This window comes from Pagrus major, chromosome 13 (assembly GCF_040436345.1).
Source record: "Pagrus major chromosome 13, Pma_NU_1.0".
Taxonomy (NCBI): Eukaryota; Metazoa; Chordata; class Actinopteri; order Spariformes; family Sparidae; genus Pagrus; species Pagrus major.
This window is the reverse complement of record NC_133227.1, coordinates 11060072-11075841: the sequence shown is the minus strand read 5'-3', so window position 1 is coordinate 11075841 and position 15770 is coordinate 11060072. Positions and strand designations below refer to the sequence as shown.

The 15770-nt window shown below is 40.5% G+C and overlaps 1 protein-coding gene across 1 annotated transcript in view; it reads left to right on the top strand.

The window, feature by feature from the left end:
• Window positions 1-13311: 13311 nt before the first annotated feature.
• tspoap1 (TSPO associated protein 1) overlaps window positions 13312-15770 on the top strand; it is a 68549-nt gene continuing 66090 nt past the window's right edge. The window contains exon 1 of the mRNA XM_073479838.1: window positions 13312-14181. Within this exon, the coding sequence (XP_073335939.1) occupies window positions 13312-14181 (870 nt within the window). The remainder of the gene's footprint in view (window positions 14182-15770) is intronic.

Sequence of the window (15770 nt, the reverse complement as noted above, 5' to 3'; positions counted from 1 at the left end):
CCGCCTACAACACACACATTCACACACTGTCAGTTTCTCTCACCAGGCCTCCCAGAGTCCCGAGCTGAGTGTGAACACACTTCTAAATGTACCAGACTAGAGAGTAGTAGACACTTTTCTACTACGACCAAACAATCCGTTTTTTTCTGTCCCGGGTCAGAGTAGCCTAATTATAGTATTGGATTGTTTTCTCTACTGTGGCCTGCAGCTGTTGTTACTGTGCTGTAGGTATTGATGGTAGTCTGAGGTCGGGGTTGTGAACTGTGTAGCTCCAGAAGAAATCGTTTGCAGAGATCATGTGATGCACATCGCTCCCTGTGGACATTAGAGAGCTGTTAGGAGGTTCTTATGGCATACAAACACTTGTCGGAGCAAACCAGGCGGAGATTAGAAACATACAGTCACCACAGTTACCAAGACTTGAGCATGTGCCACCGAAAAGTACAGTTTTTGCCATAAAACAACGGGAACAGGGAGTCCAGTTACACTGCTGTTTTGTAAGCACAAAATGGCCGCCGTGCACCAACTTGGCAGCAGGTGACAGAGGCCACACTAAGCTGAAGAAGTTTCTTTTCCAAGTTTTCCAACATCGTCAACAACTGGGGAATTCTTGTGTCACAGACGGAGGCGGACACCTGTGGCGTGGTTTTCAATGGATAATGAAGGGGACTTTCCTTCAGACAGACAATATTGGGATTCACTGACAATCACTCAATAATCAGAGATAGATAGTACAGGGGTCAGACACTGAATACCCCACATTCTTCTCAAGGGAGAAACTGGGATGAGTGACATTTATTTATTACTGCAACGTGCTTCAAAAAAAGTCATTAAAGTGTAGTGTGAGGATATGACTGAAAAAAAGAACTATTAAAAATTGCATTTTTGTAACTGCTGCCACTTGGCAAGTGATACGGACGTTTCAGCTGCAGTACCACCAGGTGACTCCTTAAAGGATAAGTTCACCCAAAAAATGAAAATTCACTCATTATCTACTCACCCCAAAATGGCTACAAATAGTTTGTCCAGCGAATCCAAGTCTCAGGAAGCTCTGAGATTCCACATTGATCTGAAAAGACATTATGTTCACCCTCGACACGCAGTCTATCTATATTCGCCCACCTCAGACAGGCTTTCCTTTCATAATAACAGCAAAAGGGACTAAAAAAATGGCATTTTGTTATACAACACTGTGTTGTGTATTGATAGTAAAATGATCTTGTTTCTCGTATACATTTCAGAATATTGGGAAGTTGAAATGGGAAGTTTTTCACATAATCACTCAGCGCAAACATCCCAGAGATGAAGCGCATGTTGTCATTAGGAGACCACAGTGTGTGGCTTGGCCGCGGGTTGTTTGTCTCTCCGTTGATGCAGAATTCCCCCTGACCTTACACAGGAATGTGTATTAGGGGATGATGAGGGGAGAATTTGATATTGGCCCCTCGAGATAGTGGACATTCCGGGCCCAGGGGGCACAAAAAGACATTTCTGCTTTCTGTGGTCCCCATCGTCAGGCATAAACGCTGCTTCCTGCAATCTGTCACTAGAACCCTCCAAAACGCTTAGGCACCTGATGACACTGCAGGGGCGCCTCTCGTCTCCTTGGAGAGCAGGAGGCAGGAGGAGAAGGGGGGGGCGGTAGGGTGGGGGGGTTCAAATCTTGAGCCACTGTACTGTATACATACAGCTGTCTTCAGCTCATGGAGGTAGATTTCACTAACATTTGTTGGGGGGAAGTGAAGCTGCCACAGTAACGACTGTGGACAGTGCAGTCATCATCCAGGTCCAGTTCATTTTGTCTGAAAAGGTGCAGCACAGAAGGCCAGAGCCCCACAGAGAGGTCGTTGTGCATCCAATTGGGAGGTGGGCATTTTAACACCAGCACAGCAAGCACAGCACTCGAGAACCACGTCTGTCTCATTTGCAGACCATACCAACAAACCACTCGAAACTCTGGGACAAATGGCTCAGTTATGAGGGATGAAAAATAATCTAGTCCCCAATGTTATGTTTTTCAATACTCCATTCATAGTAGGATGTAGCGCAGATCCGCTGGGGAATAATGTTGCCTTTTGTGTCGGCCCTGCTTCCCCTCCCTTCTCACTTCCCCGTGCTGAGAAATAGCTGAAAGATCTCGGCCCCACAAAAATACCCCTTAATGTCTGAGATAAACCAGAGAATAATACTGTCAGTCTCTTTAACTGAGAGAATTTCAGGCCATTCAAACATAAAATCAACGCATTTGTTGCAGCTGTCCAAAGATTTTAATGAGGAATGACTCTTTTTTCTGCAAAAGTCTGTTCAGTGAGTTGTAGAATATGAGAAAAATGACAGAAGAAAGGCAACTTTTTGAAAATATGGAATAGGCAATAATTCAATAATAGGTAGAATTTAACGGTGCAGCGAGGAAATTTTAATCAGAGGAGAAAGATTTTTATTGATGAATTTTTTAACGTCTAAACAAACTCTGCTGATTGAATTGAATAAACTGAATAAACAAACTGACCTTAAAGAACAACACAACTTCATACTGTTTTACTTTGTTTATATGTGGCGGACCCTGCCACCTTTCTAGCTTCAAACAGTGTTCTGGGACCTTATTTTCCTCTGATTACATCTTGTTTATTCAGTTATGGAACAAATGAATATTTAGGAGTTGGTATTATCATTAATATTGAAAATATTAAAATTCTGAGTTTGAATTTCTTCTTGAAAACGACATAGTGCCCCTTTAAATGACATAACCATCCACTGATATGTCAAAGATTCATGATGAAAATGATCATGATAATCAAATAAAGCAAATAAATGAAGCAAAAACATCTTAGTATTTAATAAGAATACATACCTGTTGTGAAAGGATTTATCTTCACACCCAATAAAAAACTAACTAAATAAAATAGCTTTCCTCCCCCCAAAAAAAGCACTAAAAATGTCCTCAGAGCTGAAGTAGCAGGCAGCTTAAATCCACAAGTCACACAGAAAACACACAAAGTTTGTGTAGGGATGGAGGCAGCAAGCTCAGAGTATCCAGTGCTACTCGTTTAAGGTCTTTCATCTCCTTAACCCTGCGTGACTATAAGTACCTGGCTTCAGTGACAGGCATTACGTAAAACAATAAATACCAGAGCATTGTATGTTAATGTTCTAACGCCCTGTACCTGTATACGCTTAAAAAAAAAAAAAGCAGGAGGGGCGAAAAAGAAAAAAAAAAGACAAAGACAATGAAAGCTAACCCTTCACTGGTACCCCTGCATCTCCAGTTTCAGGTAGCGCTCACAGAAGGTGCAGTCCTGCTCATCTCTGCACACACTCGCAGAGGGAGACAAGGCTGTGGCTCAGGTCCTGTGTGTGTGTGTGTGTGTGTGTGTGTGTGTGTGTGTGTGTGTGTGTGTGTGTGTGTGTGTGTGTGTGTGTGTGTGTGTGCAGAGGACTCTCCCACACACAAGCACACGAAAAGAAAAGACTGTGATTATGAAGCAATGAAAGTTATACATCAGAAAGTTGTGTGCAGAAGTTCCTTGAGAGTTTTGAAGGTTTTAAAAATTCCTCCAGTTGTCCTTTAGTCCCACAGAAAACTGCTGACTGACAAATAATACCCGATGAACCACAGAGGGATGAAAAGACAAAGCAAACTGAACACGAATATTGTGGCCGACTGCTCAAAAATGCAGCTCTAACCACTTTTTGTTTTAATCTTTGTCAGACCAAGAATTATACGAAATTACTGTGGGGTCAGTATGCTGCAGTTGACCTTTAAAAATCGCCATAGCTCCTACAAAATCTTCTTCAGCTGAATAAACCCGTCCTAAAGATTATCTCTATGTGTTACAAACATGATCTCAACTTCAGCATGAACATCCCCTGATAAAAATGTTCCCCACAAACTCCTTATTCAATGAATTCCTGTGCTCCATCTCGTTTGTTTTTCCAAAAAGCGTCTCTTTCGATCCAGACAGAAGCTGCTTATATTTCAGACATAAAAGATATTCTACTTCTATCAATAGGAAAAAGCCCGGGGCCTCTCTGAATTGTGCAGCAGACTAATAGCAATTGCTTCCAAACACTAATCCTTCCTGAGCCGTGCAGAAACGTGCGGGCTGTCCGTGGCCATTGACAGGGACCAATTCAGGGCTCCTTCCTGCGGTGTCACCCGAATCACTGGTTGGGCCAAAATAAGGGGATTCTGTTACACTCGGCTAATTCTCTGAACCCCCAGGTCAGGATTGAGAAAACACAACACCACACAGCCAGAGTTACAGATTTACAAGTACCTCTGGAGCTGCTAACTGTGACCAAACAGTAAACAAGTCTAGTCTTGAGGTGGGGAGCTAACAAATATGAAGAGGAATATGTGCTTGATTCAGTGTTTGACTTTAATCCTGCAATAACTAATTCCTTCATGGGGGAAGCACAAACAAGGGATAAACACAACACTGACATATTATCAGAGTATAAAGGTGTTATACCAAACTTAGCAAACTGTTGCTGTTTTTCTCAGCAATATTGTAGCATAGCATAGCATAGCATACTGAGCAATATTAACTTTCATTTGGACTCATGTCTTAGATCACCTGCTGAATGTATTCACTCTCCTTTTAGCTCTGTGTTTGGTCTCCACCAGCCCCAGGGGCAAATATCTGGCTTTTTAACTGCTATGCTCAAATATGTTCACCAACTATTTCCCTTGACATTTTCTATTTGCTGTTTGGTGCTGGGAAGGCAGTGTACTATTGGTTTATTAGAGCTTTTTACACTGAAAACATCTGCCTGCTGAGAATGAATCGAAACGTAACGTTGCTCGTCAAGAAAACCAAAACAGTGAGCTGAAAAATGCTAAAACACGAAGATGAGAATCAGGCGATGATTCTCTGCTGGTTTGTAACTATGAATGACCTCTTCAACATCCAGGTGATCCATTGTTTCTGTTAAAATATAGATATTAGCTGCTTTAGAATTATATAGAATTATTCATTAACAACCCAAAAATTATCAAAATTAAACAGAAATCTGTTAAAATGTTTGCTGTCGTAAACTAATTCTGTTCTTGGAAATTGTAGGCCTTCATGCACAAATTGAGAGAACTACACAGAGACCATAGTCACACGGCGGCCATTTTCCTCTGATGTCATGGGCTCAAATGTTGTACTTTTCCAGGTTGCTAGTTGTATATACACACTTATCATCACCTTCTGTTGATCCAGCAAACATTGGCATTGAATTTGAGTTGCGTCTGTTGCCACTTGATGACTGGAGGTACTATGTGCACGCTCTTTTAGCTCTGGTTGTGGACTCAACCATTAACCTTTAAGATCCAATATTTTCTAAGGATGTGTCCGTAGTATAAGTCGACTAATACATTGGGGTTGCATATGTACTGTACCACACTCATCATCTGTTTACTGAGAGAGAAACCAGCAACTTCTTATATTTTCCTCTGATGATACCAGACAGAACACTAAATGTGAAGAAAACAGATTTAATGCACCATAATCTGCCCGCGAGGCGCGAATAAATTATACACCAGGGAGGAAAGAGATAGTCGTTCTCTTTCCTTATGACTTTTCTCTTTACTGTATAACAACATCAAAACATTGCTGGTCCATTAGACCCACAGTCACCATGGTGATGATTGTGAAAACTATTCTTCAGTATCATTTCGTGGCTGCCTATAGTGATTCTTATATGCTGTAAAACTGAATCACAGCTGATACAGGTGACTCTCCCGGTTTGTGACAGCATGTGTTGGAGGGTTCACCTGTAACTTCCACGCACATATTACGAGGATTCCTGGCTGTGTTAAGACATACAACGAGAACGAGATGGTCAGCAGTGATTAGCTACAGCTGAAGTCTGATCTGGCTGATTTACGGGCTTCAATAAGGAAAGTCTTTTTCGGATCCATGACTTTATTTCCTCATTCACTTCCTCACTTTGTGTTGTTTCTGTCAGAATCTGAATTTCACCAGACCAGCTTATGCTAGCTTCACGGACAAACGCCGACGGATAAAATCAAAATTAGATTCCACTGCACTTCAGTTCATTGTCCCCGTTTGATTTTGATATATTTATTGCAAACGATAACCGGCTCAGATGTTTGCGCCGGTCTAATAGGGCTGAGATGAAAAGAGGAAACAAAGCTAACCACAAACAAAAGGCCTGAGGGAAGAAAAGGCTCAAGGAAGACCAGTCTCCTCATCTCCCAGTTGAATTACCGAGCAGATACGCACACAATGTGAGCAAACAGGCCACTCTCATTGGGGAATTAGGAAGTTTCTGGAATAGCGGGTTTGTTGGTGTGTTGATTTGGTTAGGTCAGCTATTGTGCATTTTCCTGGAGTCTATTTTACATAACTTCTTAGTTGCAAGGGGCAGCAAGTTATACATCACTGTAGGTGATCTACAAAGATATAAGTTGTCTAATCGCTTTTGTTCCCCACCAGTTATGAGAGGCTTGAATTTGAACTTGACACAGATAGTGCAGCATGACATCCTGTCCCGTTTATCGTGAACAATTCTTTTAAGTGGGTCAGGAAGACAGGTAGTATTCTGTATCGCAGGTGGTGACAGCTGTGACACAGTTCACAAATGTCATGAACATGTCAACACTTAGATTTAAGTTCTTAATTGCCATGTAATTCACACAGTCTTTAATCAGAATGAATGATGGCAGTGAGGTGAACAAATACAGGCTCAATAAATAAACTTGATGTTTGTCTGAAAGATTTCAGTGACATCGTTCTGTCAGTATATTACATAACCTCCAGGGGGATTATGTCTAAGGTAAAGGGAACCAGTGTTATGCAAAACGTATCATTTCAAGCCCTCTGTTCCAAACAGCTGCAGCATTCTGCCAATACAGGACAGGATGCACACTGAGTCGAGATAAAAAACAGAGACTCAGATGTCTTGGGAATAATAGATGGTAAGAGATACCTGCCTCTGGTCATTTGGCTTGTGTCAATGAACACAATTTATGGAGGTTATTGAAATGTTTTGTTTCAATACAAATTATAGTAAGTAATCCATCAGGTGCATTCAAAGCTGATGTCAACAAAGATGAATGGCAACAAAAGACACATTATTCGTGCATAAGATCAGATTCCGTTGGATGAAGCTACGGGGAAAGAGAAGAATGCAGAGTATGAAAAATAACACAAGAACACAGGTTTCAGAAATATTTCTCATCTATCATGACTGTTGAAAAAGTAAATATATATTTTTTCTATTTTTACTATGAATAAAATTGTATTTTATTACGTTCTTTCGATATTGATATTATTGATCTTATGATATCTTCTGGCATTATGTACATTCTGACTTTTGTAACATAGTTTAATGTAATATCCCCTTCTAATATATATGTTTTTTCAACTTTTTTCACCAGTTTGATATATATCTTATGAAGAAAGTCACATACTTTGCAGGCTTACTCTTATATGTTTATGATATCCTATGGCACTGTATGCTTTCTGTATCTAGTAGTCCTCTGTAGTACTGTGACTGGATCAGCCAGACTTTGTATTATTGTATCTCACAATAGTTTATAGTTTTGTATAGTGGAATTGCGGTGGCCATGCCTATTGTTGTTGACTTTTTCAAGTGTATTAGTATTGGGGGATGTTACCTTGCTGGGTTCTCTGCTAATCAGCACTTGGTTATTTATAGAAACACCTGCTGGCAGTCAAGCACAGCGCACATCTGATGAAGCAACATGGAAAATGCATAGTTCACTCCTTGTTGTTTTTAATGCAATTGTTAATAAAATCGTGCTCCGCCACAGTCAAAGCCAACTTTGACTGAAAGGAGGGAACTTGATGCCGCAAGAAATCTGCAGTGAGGATGCCATATCCACTGCCCTCCACTCAGTCTTCACACACCTTGAAAATAACAACAGCTACATCAGAATGCTGATTGTTGATTTCAGCTCAGCATCTATTACAATCTCACCCAAGAAGCTGATTGCTGAAGCATCCTGACTGGAAACATCACAATCTGGCATGGTTTGCAGGTAATTAAAACCGCCCAGAACATCACCGGTACCATCTTCAGAGCTTCTGTGAACTGAGATGTCTGCACAGAGCACAAAGGACACTAAAAGACAACAGCCATGCCAGCTACAGTCTGTTCACCCTGCAGCCATCTGACAACAGATACAGAAGTATCCGCTGCTGTACCACCAGAGCAGCTTCTTTCCCCAGGCCATGACACTCCTGAACTCATCCTCAACACCTCACTGTCAATCAAAATATTTTTTTTTCTTGTGTAGAGAATACTACGTACATTTTATTGTATAACCCTGCGTTGTAAAAAGACAATTAAATGAACCTTTTCATCTCATATGTGGCAGAACATACGATAGATGAAAATATATGGGCAGAAATATGCTCACATCATGTGCATGACCTGCAGAAGCATGACAGATGCAAAAAGTGTGCAGCCAAAAGCATGTCCAGTAATGTTCAACACAGGTATATAAGTAACTACTGCATGTACACATCACAGTTTAGGCAGATGCTCAGAGAGAAGGCAGCTATGGAAGTCTGTGGGAGTATTACTGTGGCTGTAAAGTAGACATACTGTGTTGAATGATTAAGGAACAGCAGGCTTTGGGATTTTTGCAGTGCATTTGCTCTCCCTCTGTCTCTTTCTCTCTCTGTTTCTGCCTCTTCCCAACAGTCTGCCACACGTGAGCAGACAGAGATGGAAATGAGAGAGGGAGCGGCCAAGGACACCCTGATAACACACAGTGGCATGCTGAATCTGTCTCTTTCTGTCTATCTCTGTATCGTTCACTCTCACAGTGAACACAAACCATTAGAGATACGATCACCTAACGCACTAGCATTGCTGATGTATAATGAATAATACCGCAAAAAAGAAAATACAGTGTAATAACATACAGGCTCATTATCTGCTTATACAAATGCCACCCAGTGGTCAGACGCGGTACGCCTCGCCTCTTTCACGGATTCTGGCAACATGATCTTGAAAAGGTATGTACATACCTTGGAGGATTTATACATTTCAATATCACCGCCTATGCCAAATAATGAAATCTCAGGAAGCATTTTTTATCAATGTCCCCAGGGATCATATTAAACAGTGCATTCCTGCTGATCATATCCTCACGTGCAGAACAAAGTGACATACAACATTGGGATGATTGTAGAAGCAGCAGTCACACATGGGATGAAATGCATATCGTGACATGTAACTCTACCAGACTAATGAGCTGCTGTGACAGAATATTAGTAGCCTGCGAGTATTAAAGCATAAAGGATTCAATTAAAAGTAAATGTGAGATGGTACTTCTTCATCATCCATCTCACCAGGAAACAAAAAGTGATGAGAAATCAGGGCTATTAAGAAACAACAAGGTGATATATGCACTGTCTCCCGTTACCACCACCTACAGACTGTCTGTCCTGCCCACTGTTTGTTCTCTTCTGTCTCCTCATCAGACACTTGCCTGGCACACCTGTCCCCTTGTTTCCTGATTAGCTTTTCTCAGTGTGATTACACCCTGGGCTTGTTTTTTTCTGTCTACTTCATGTCATAATTTTAAGCCACCCCTCAATCCTGTTTCCTGTCTTGCTACTGATTTTTTTTAACATCCTGCGTGCCTGCCAGCAGTCCTCACGAGCATGGCTTTGTACTTTGATTTAGTAAATGTATTTTCAGCCCAGCCTGCCGTGGTCTGTGCCTGCCGCCTTCCTCCTTCCTGGTTGCCACTTATCCAAAACAGTGACACAAGGGACACTTTGTCAATGCTATTACACACGCACCACATTAAACACTGCGCAGCTGCCTGATATTGCACCGAGGAGGTGAAGTTATTGGTAAGAGATGAGAATAGGTTTAAGATTAATATTTCCTTTCACAGACAGATTGGATTGCATTTTTCACAGCAGACATTTGGAGTTGTTACAGTAGGAAATGCACAGGTGGTACTAATAACATTAACGATGACTCAGTTCCTGGGAAGGTGTCCTGGGAAACCATTAGCATGTGACAGTAAGTCAGGGCCGCAATAACTGCACCTAGATGGAATTATTCATTTCATTATTTACACCTCTGCTTTTTATACTATCAAAATGTCTTCTGTGAAAAGGAGCTTTACAGATAAGCCTATTAGATGTCAGTTGGTCGTACTGGTTCTGTAAAATCAGATAATTCTTCCAAAAATGTTATGACATAGATCAAGTTTTAAAATATTTAGTTTTTCGTCCAGAAGTATATAAAATAGTGTTATAAAATCCAATTCTCCCTTCCAGAGAGCACACTTGTACTGGTTTCATAAAATCTGATTATTTCCCACAACTCATGAATATACAGGTCTATTAACCCTCAAATATCATGCACACATTGATTATAATGACAGAAGAAAAAAGTGCAAGTTGTGAACTGCCCTTTGCCTGTCTCTTTGCCATCAGTTAGTGGTTAAGTATTTAAGGAGCCTTAGATAAATAATTTGTATTAAAAATAGTTAGAATAGGTGCCATTCTTTTGTGATAAATCAAAAAAAATGATCCAAATACAAGGATCCGTCATCAGGCTACAGAAATCTAGGCCAATTTACAAACCTGAACATCTCTGCACTAGCAGCCTGCAGCCACTAGTGGTCACCCAACTCACATGAGCTGGTGGGACTCAATGATTATGTTGCCTTCAGGGACTGTGGGTCAACTCAAATCTGTAAAAGCAGTCAGGAAATGCAGAACTTTCTGTTTTGACTACATTGTTTCTGAGGAGAGGAAAATACAATTAGAAGGAATGTTTTTGATGTAAACAGTGGAGATGCATTACTGCAAACACTGATACGCACTGTATTCTTTTTGTTGTTGCAGAACAGTGCAACCCAACAAACTGGACTTTCAAATCTCACATGTAAATTTTGTTTTGGTTTTCCCCAATGGGAGTTATTTAACCTTCATGCAACTGCAATGCAACTTAATAAATTGTATGTTTTTTTAACTTTCATTTTTGGATCATGTTGTGTTAATGCACATTGCATAGATTTTTGTTATTTTTCTTTTTTTTTCAACCTCAGCTCATATCATATGTCTATAACACACTGTGTATTACACACAAACTGTTGTACATATTATGTATTATAACATACAATTTTTTTCATCCTACTGTCATCACAGCATTAAGTCATGCATCCAATGTTATCAGGCTTTCATTCTGTGGTCCTGGATGAGTTTTTTTTTTTTTTTTTTTTTTACTATTTTTCACAGGACTGGACAACTTAGCTGTATTTTGGCTCATAGGCCAAATATATGCTATTTCCCTTGTGTCCTATAGGGGGCTTTGCCTCATAATAAAACTTAACCCACATGCAACTGATAAAAGACACAAAACTGCCAATAAACTACTATATATTAAGTATTTTGTGTTTTTTTTAATTTTTATTTAAACAAACAGTGGCATGATGTAAACAAACACTGCTTATATATATATATATATATATATATATATATATATATATATATATATATATATATATATATATATATATATATATATATATATATACATATATATTAACTTTATTGCCATTCACAAGCATTTACAGGCAATTTAGACTTTGACACAACTCGGCTACGTATACTTATACATGTAAAAAAAAAAGAAACAAAACACAGGGACAAAACAGACATCATATCTGCTAGGTTTGCATCTCAGAGCAAATAAATCACTAAACATCACCATCTCAGCCAAGGTAGAGTCACAGGAGTCCATCTTCTTTCCAAAATATCTCTAATTTGAGGCAGTCCCAGAATATGTGTGTATTATCCCCAACCATACCACATTCTCTCCAGCATTTATTACTGCTTTTATATTTAAAGGGTTAAAATCCTGAAAATGAATGAATATTTGGTAGGTATTATCAAGACTGATGTTGGCTGAAAAATGTAACCCAGTGAAAGTTGAAGATAATATTAATATATAGTATTTTTATGGCAGTTTTTGACATGGAACATTTTTTGTACTAAATGTGGTCTGAGTAATAAAAAAAAAGTAAACGATTTGTATCAGTTGCATGAGGATTAAGTTGTATTACAGCAGGTCTTTAGATGAAGCGCCGGGGCCGAGGCGTCCCTGAAGGCAGCACCGTTCCTGGACAGGCCAGCAGCACAATGACGCTGGACACAGCCCGGGTGTGTGACACGGTGCCTGACAGATAAACAAACCCCTTGTTGCATGGCTCTGTGGACCTTTAACAACTAACGTCAGCAGCCTCAGAGTGGCTAGACAGATCATGTTAACGCCGACACAAGCACCTTGGCTGGAAGAGGATGGCTCCATTGACGAAAAGTTAAATATAAGAGTTGTGTCCGCTGAGAGGTGAGTTTGTTACAAGTAGAAAACTTAACGGTTAGCTAACACTTGCTAACAAGAGGTTGTAGCTAACAGTCAGGACTTACTCCAGCTCCAGTATGCTGAACACTGCTATTCACGTTATTAAATATTATTACCTACGCTAGTTACAGCTACTTGACCATATAACAGCTTGCTAAATTAAGCTAGTTAATTAGCCATTGACCGAAGACCCCATCCTGTGTAACATGAGCCGCGTCCTCTGGCGCATATGTGCACCGCTAAATGGAGCTGGTGATGGTGAGACTGGCTGCAGTCATGTTAGCTAACGGTGTCTGCTTTTCACTGGGAGTTCACCAGTTCACCTGTTGCATCCTCAGCTGACTGAAGCATAAGCCCCATTAATCGTGTTGCATGCTGAGTACACTGCTTTTGTAATTGTCTTTTATGCTCCCGTCTGTTTAAAGGTGGTTAGCTCTGTTGTGCATTTGTAATTATATGGACATCTGTCTATTAGCCAGAGTTAGGTGGAACAAAAGGAAAGATATCAGGCACAGATACAGTCATAATTTGATTTGTGGGGCATCTGTAAAGAACCATTTCCTGTAGTATTGGTTGGGTAGCTCAAGCAGCTATTGCTTTGCACCTTAAAACAAAAAAAAGTTTTCATTGTTTCACTGTGCCTGCTCTCCTAAAGCTCTTCAAAAGCTGCTCTCTTTTATTTCTGAATTGAGGACCCGATCATCACCTCTGCTGCAAACATTGCATTTCTGGTCGTTACATCCATTATAACCATTTCTCCACTCCTCTCACACCCTCCTCTTCTCATCTTCCCAGTGACCCAGTGTGATAAGTGCATGCTGCATGTCTGATAACCACCCATCGCCCACCTGCACCTCCTCTCCGTTCAGATGCATGGTCCCTCTTTAGAAATGACTAAGTCTCGCCGTTCCTTGCATGTTGTGCTGTGAGTGTGTCATCATGAGGAAAGACAGAGATAACCCTCTGGCACTGTCATCCAAGAAACAATGCCAGGGCCAGACGGACTACGGGCGAGAGCTAGAGAGGCTGCGTGCTGATTTAGAAGCGGAGAAGAGGCGAGCACAGCGAGCCCGTGGACACCTCTGTGTGGAGCTCAGGCTCCTGCGGGAAGAAGCAGAGAGGAAACAACAGAGGGCTGTGAGGGAGCTGACGGCTAAACGGGGTTGCCAAAAGGACAGGCACTCTAACAGACACCTGGATGAGGAGGTGAACATTAAAGACAGTGGACGATACAGTGAGGCCCCAGGAAAAGAGTCTTTATCTTTATCTATCAGTGAAGAATTGTATACAAAGCTGGAGCAGTTGCTGCTGACGCTGAATGAGAAGATAAATGGTGAGCATGCAGTTTATAAATTGCATCACAGGCAGGAATTTGAGCTAGAAAAAGCTGTCTTACTCTGCCACCTGCTAGAGGCCCATGAAAGACTACTGTTGCAGGGGAGGCAGAGAGCAGGACACCCCAGCTACATTTTTAAACGTCTCTCAAGAAAGCCAATTCAGGAAGACAGCAGTAACTCTTCTCAGAGAAAGCCTCTTCAAACCTACTCCAGGGCCCCGCTGCAGAGATCTCACAGTGCCTCCCACGCTCCTAAGAAGAAAACCAAACAAGATCAGCGAGTGCAGACTGTAGGGAGGTCCCACAGTGCAGCTGACCCCTGCACCAGCACTGCAGCCGTGGACACCTGTCGGAGCAGCTCCCTGAAAATTTGTCACCCTCACAGCGCTCCCCATGCAGGCTGGGACGACCAGCCCACCAGCTGCGCTGAGTCCTCTGGGTCAGACGAGTCACCGCCCTCCAGAAACATGGAGGTAAGCTATTTCAAATTTCCAAATTCCCCACATGGTGCCAAAATGAAAGAAGCGAGTATGTAAGTTAAGTATTCTTAGCATTTCTTTTTATACTTTGAACTGCATCACTCTGTGCACTTGCTCACAGACTTTGGTGGTCTTGCTTTATATTCATAAAGTCTATGGCAATACAGTTATTATGGCTATATGTTTTATAACTAATCATGTGCATTTTTAATGAGATCATAATTTACCATGAGATCGAAATGGCAAATCACATCACAACCTCTCCCTTTTAAATGTTTTATCACATGAAAAGAGGAAATTGATTTGTTGTTATTAAGGATAACATGACAAATATTATAAACTGATAAATTATTGGCCCGACTTTGGGAAATTTATATTATTGGCTGTGTATTGGTATCATTGAAATTATAGCTGATTAATGGATGCAAAAATACAAAGCCAAATTGCTTTCATTGACTTAACAAGCACAGAATCTACACACTCAGATATGTTGTCGTAGACCAGAGAGCTATGTGGACGACGATGAGCTATTGAATATTAAATCATCCATCTTTGCTCCATACATCTTAGCCTTTCATACCTTCAGGCTTGCATGAACTGCAGGTGATGAACCTCTTTCTAAAATACAAAAATGATCGATTAGCGGTATCGGCCATTAGAAGTAGGTAATTATCGGTTATAGTATAGGCTGAAAAAAATCTATATCATGCATCCCTAATGCACATGATAAATCTTAGGTAGATGAAGCCGACATAGTGGGAGGTACTAGTGTATGGGTAAAGAGAGGCAGGAGCATGTTAGCAGTGGACACTCCTGAACAGAATGTATGTTACCTTAAGATTTCTGCACCATCAAAAGCTTGAGTAACCTCGAGATGTTAAATAAGCATTTTGAGGAAGTGTCATATCAGGATCATAACAACTTATATGATGGTTGATGTATATGTTTTGACAGAATTTGGCTTTTTAAGACTGAAAGCGTGACACAAGACTTACACAGTGATCCCACAGACACAATGCTCTGTGCTTCAGAAGGATGGATTGACAAAGAACTAATAGCAGATATTTCTATTATAAGCATCAACTGCTGTAACTCCATGTGTAAATATAATATCAAAACATACTGTATGATTTGTGTTGCAGCGAAGTTTTGTGCGTCTTTGAATTGTAAATTAGCTTCTTGATTTCCTCATTACTGTACTGACATGCATAAAATATGGATGTAGATGTAGATTATTTAAATATAAGCTAATCACCACAGTAATCATACTGGAAGGAGTGTTTGAGACGCTGAACTGCTAACTAACATGTAGATTAGCGAGCCAAAGCAGATTTATTAACATTGATTTACCACAGACAGCACAGGCTGTATCACAGAATATTGCAGTATTTATTGCAAATTATGACATATATTAAGTTTTTATCAGTATATCTTTAAACCATAGGCTATCATAGCCAACTTTCTGTCTTCTGTCTGTCTTTCTTTCTTTCTTTACAAGTAGCCTCAATCGAGTGAAGACAGTGTGTAACTGTCACATAATTCCCTCCTAGTAAAGGCAGCAGCAGTAAGATGGAGATAATGTT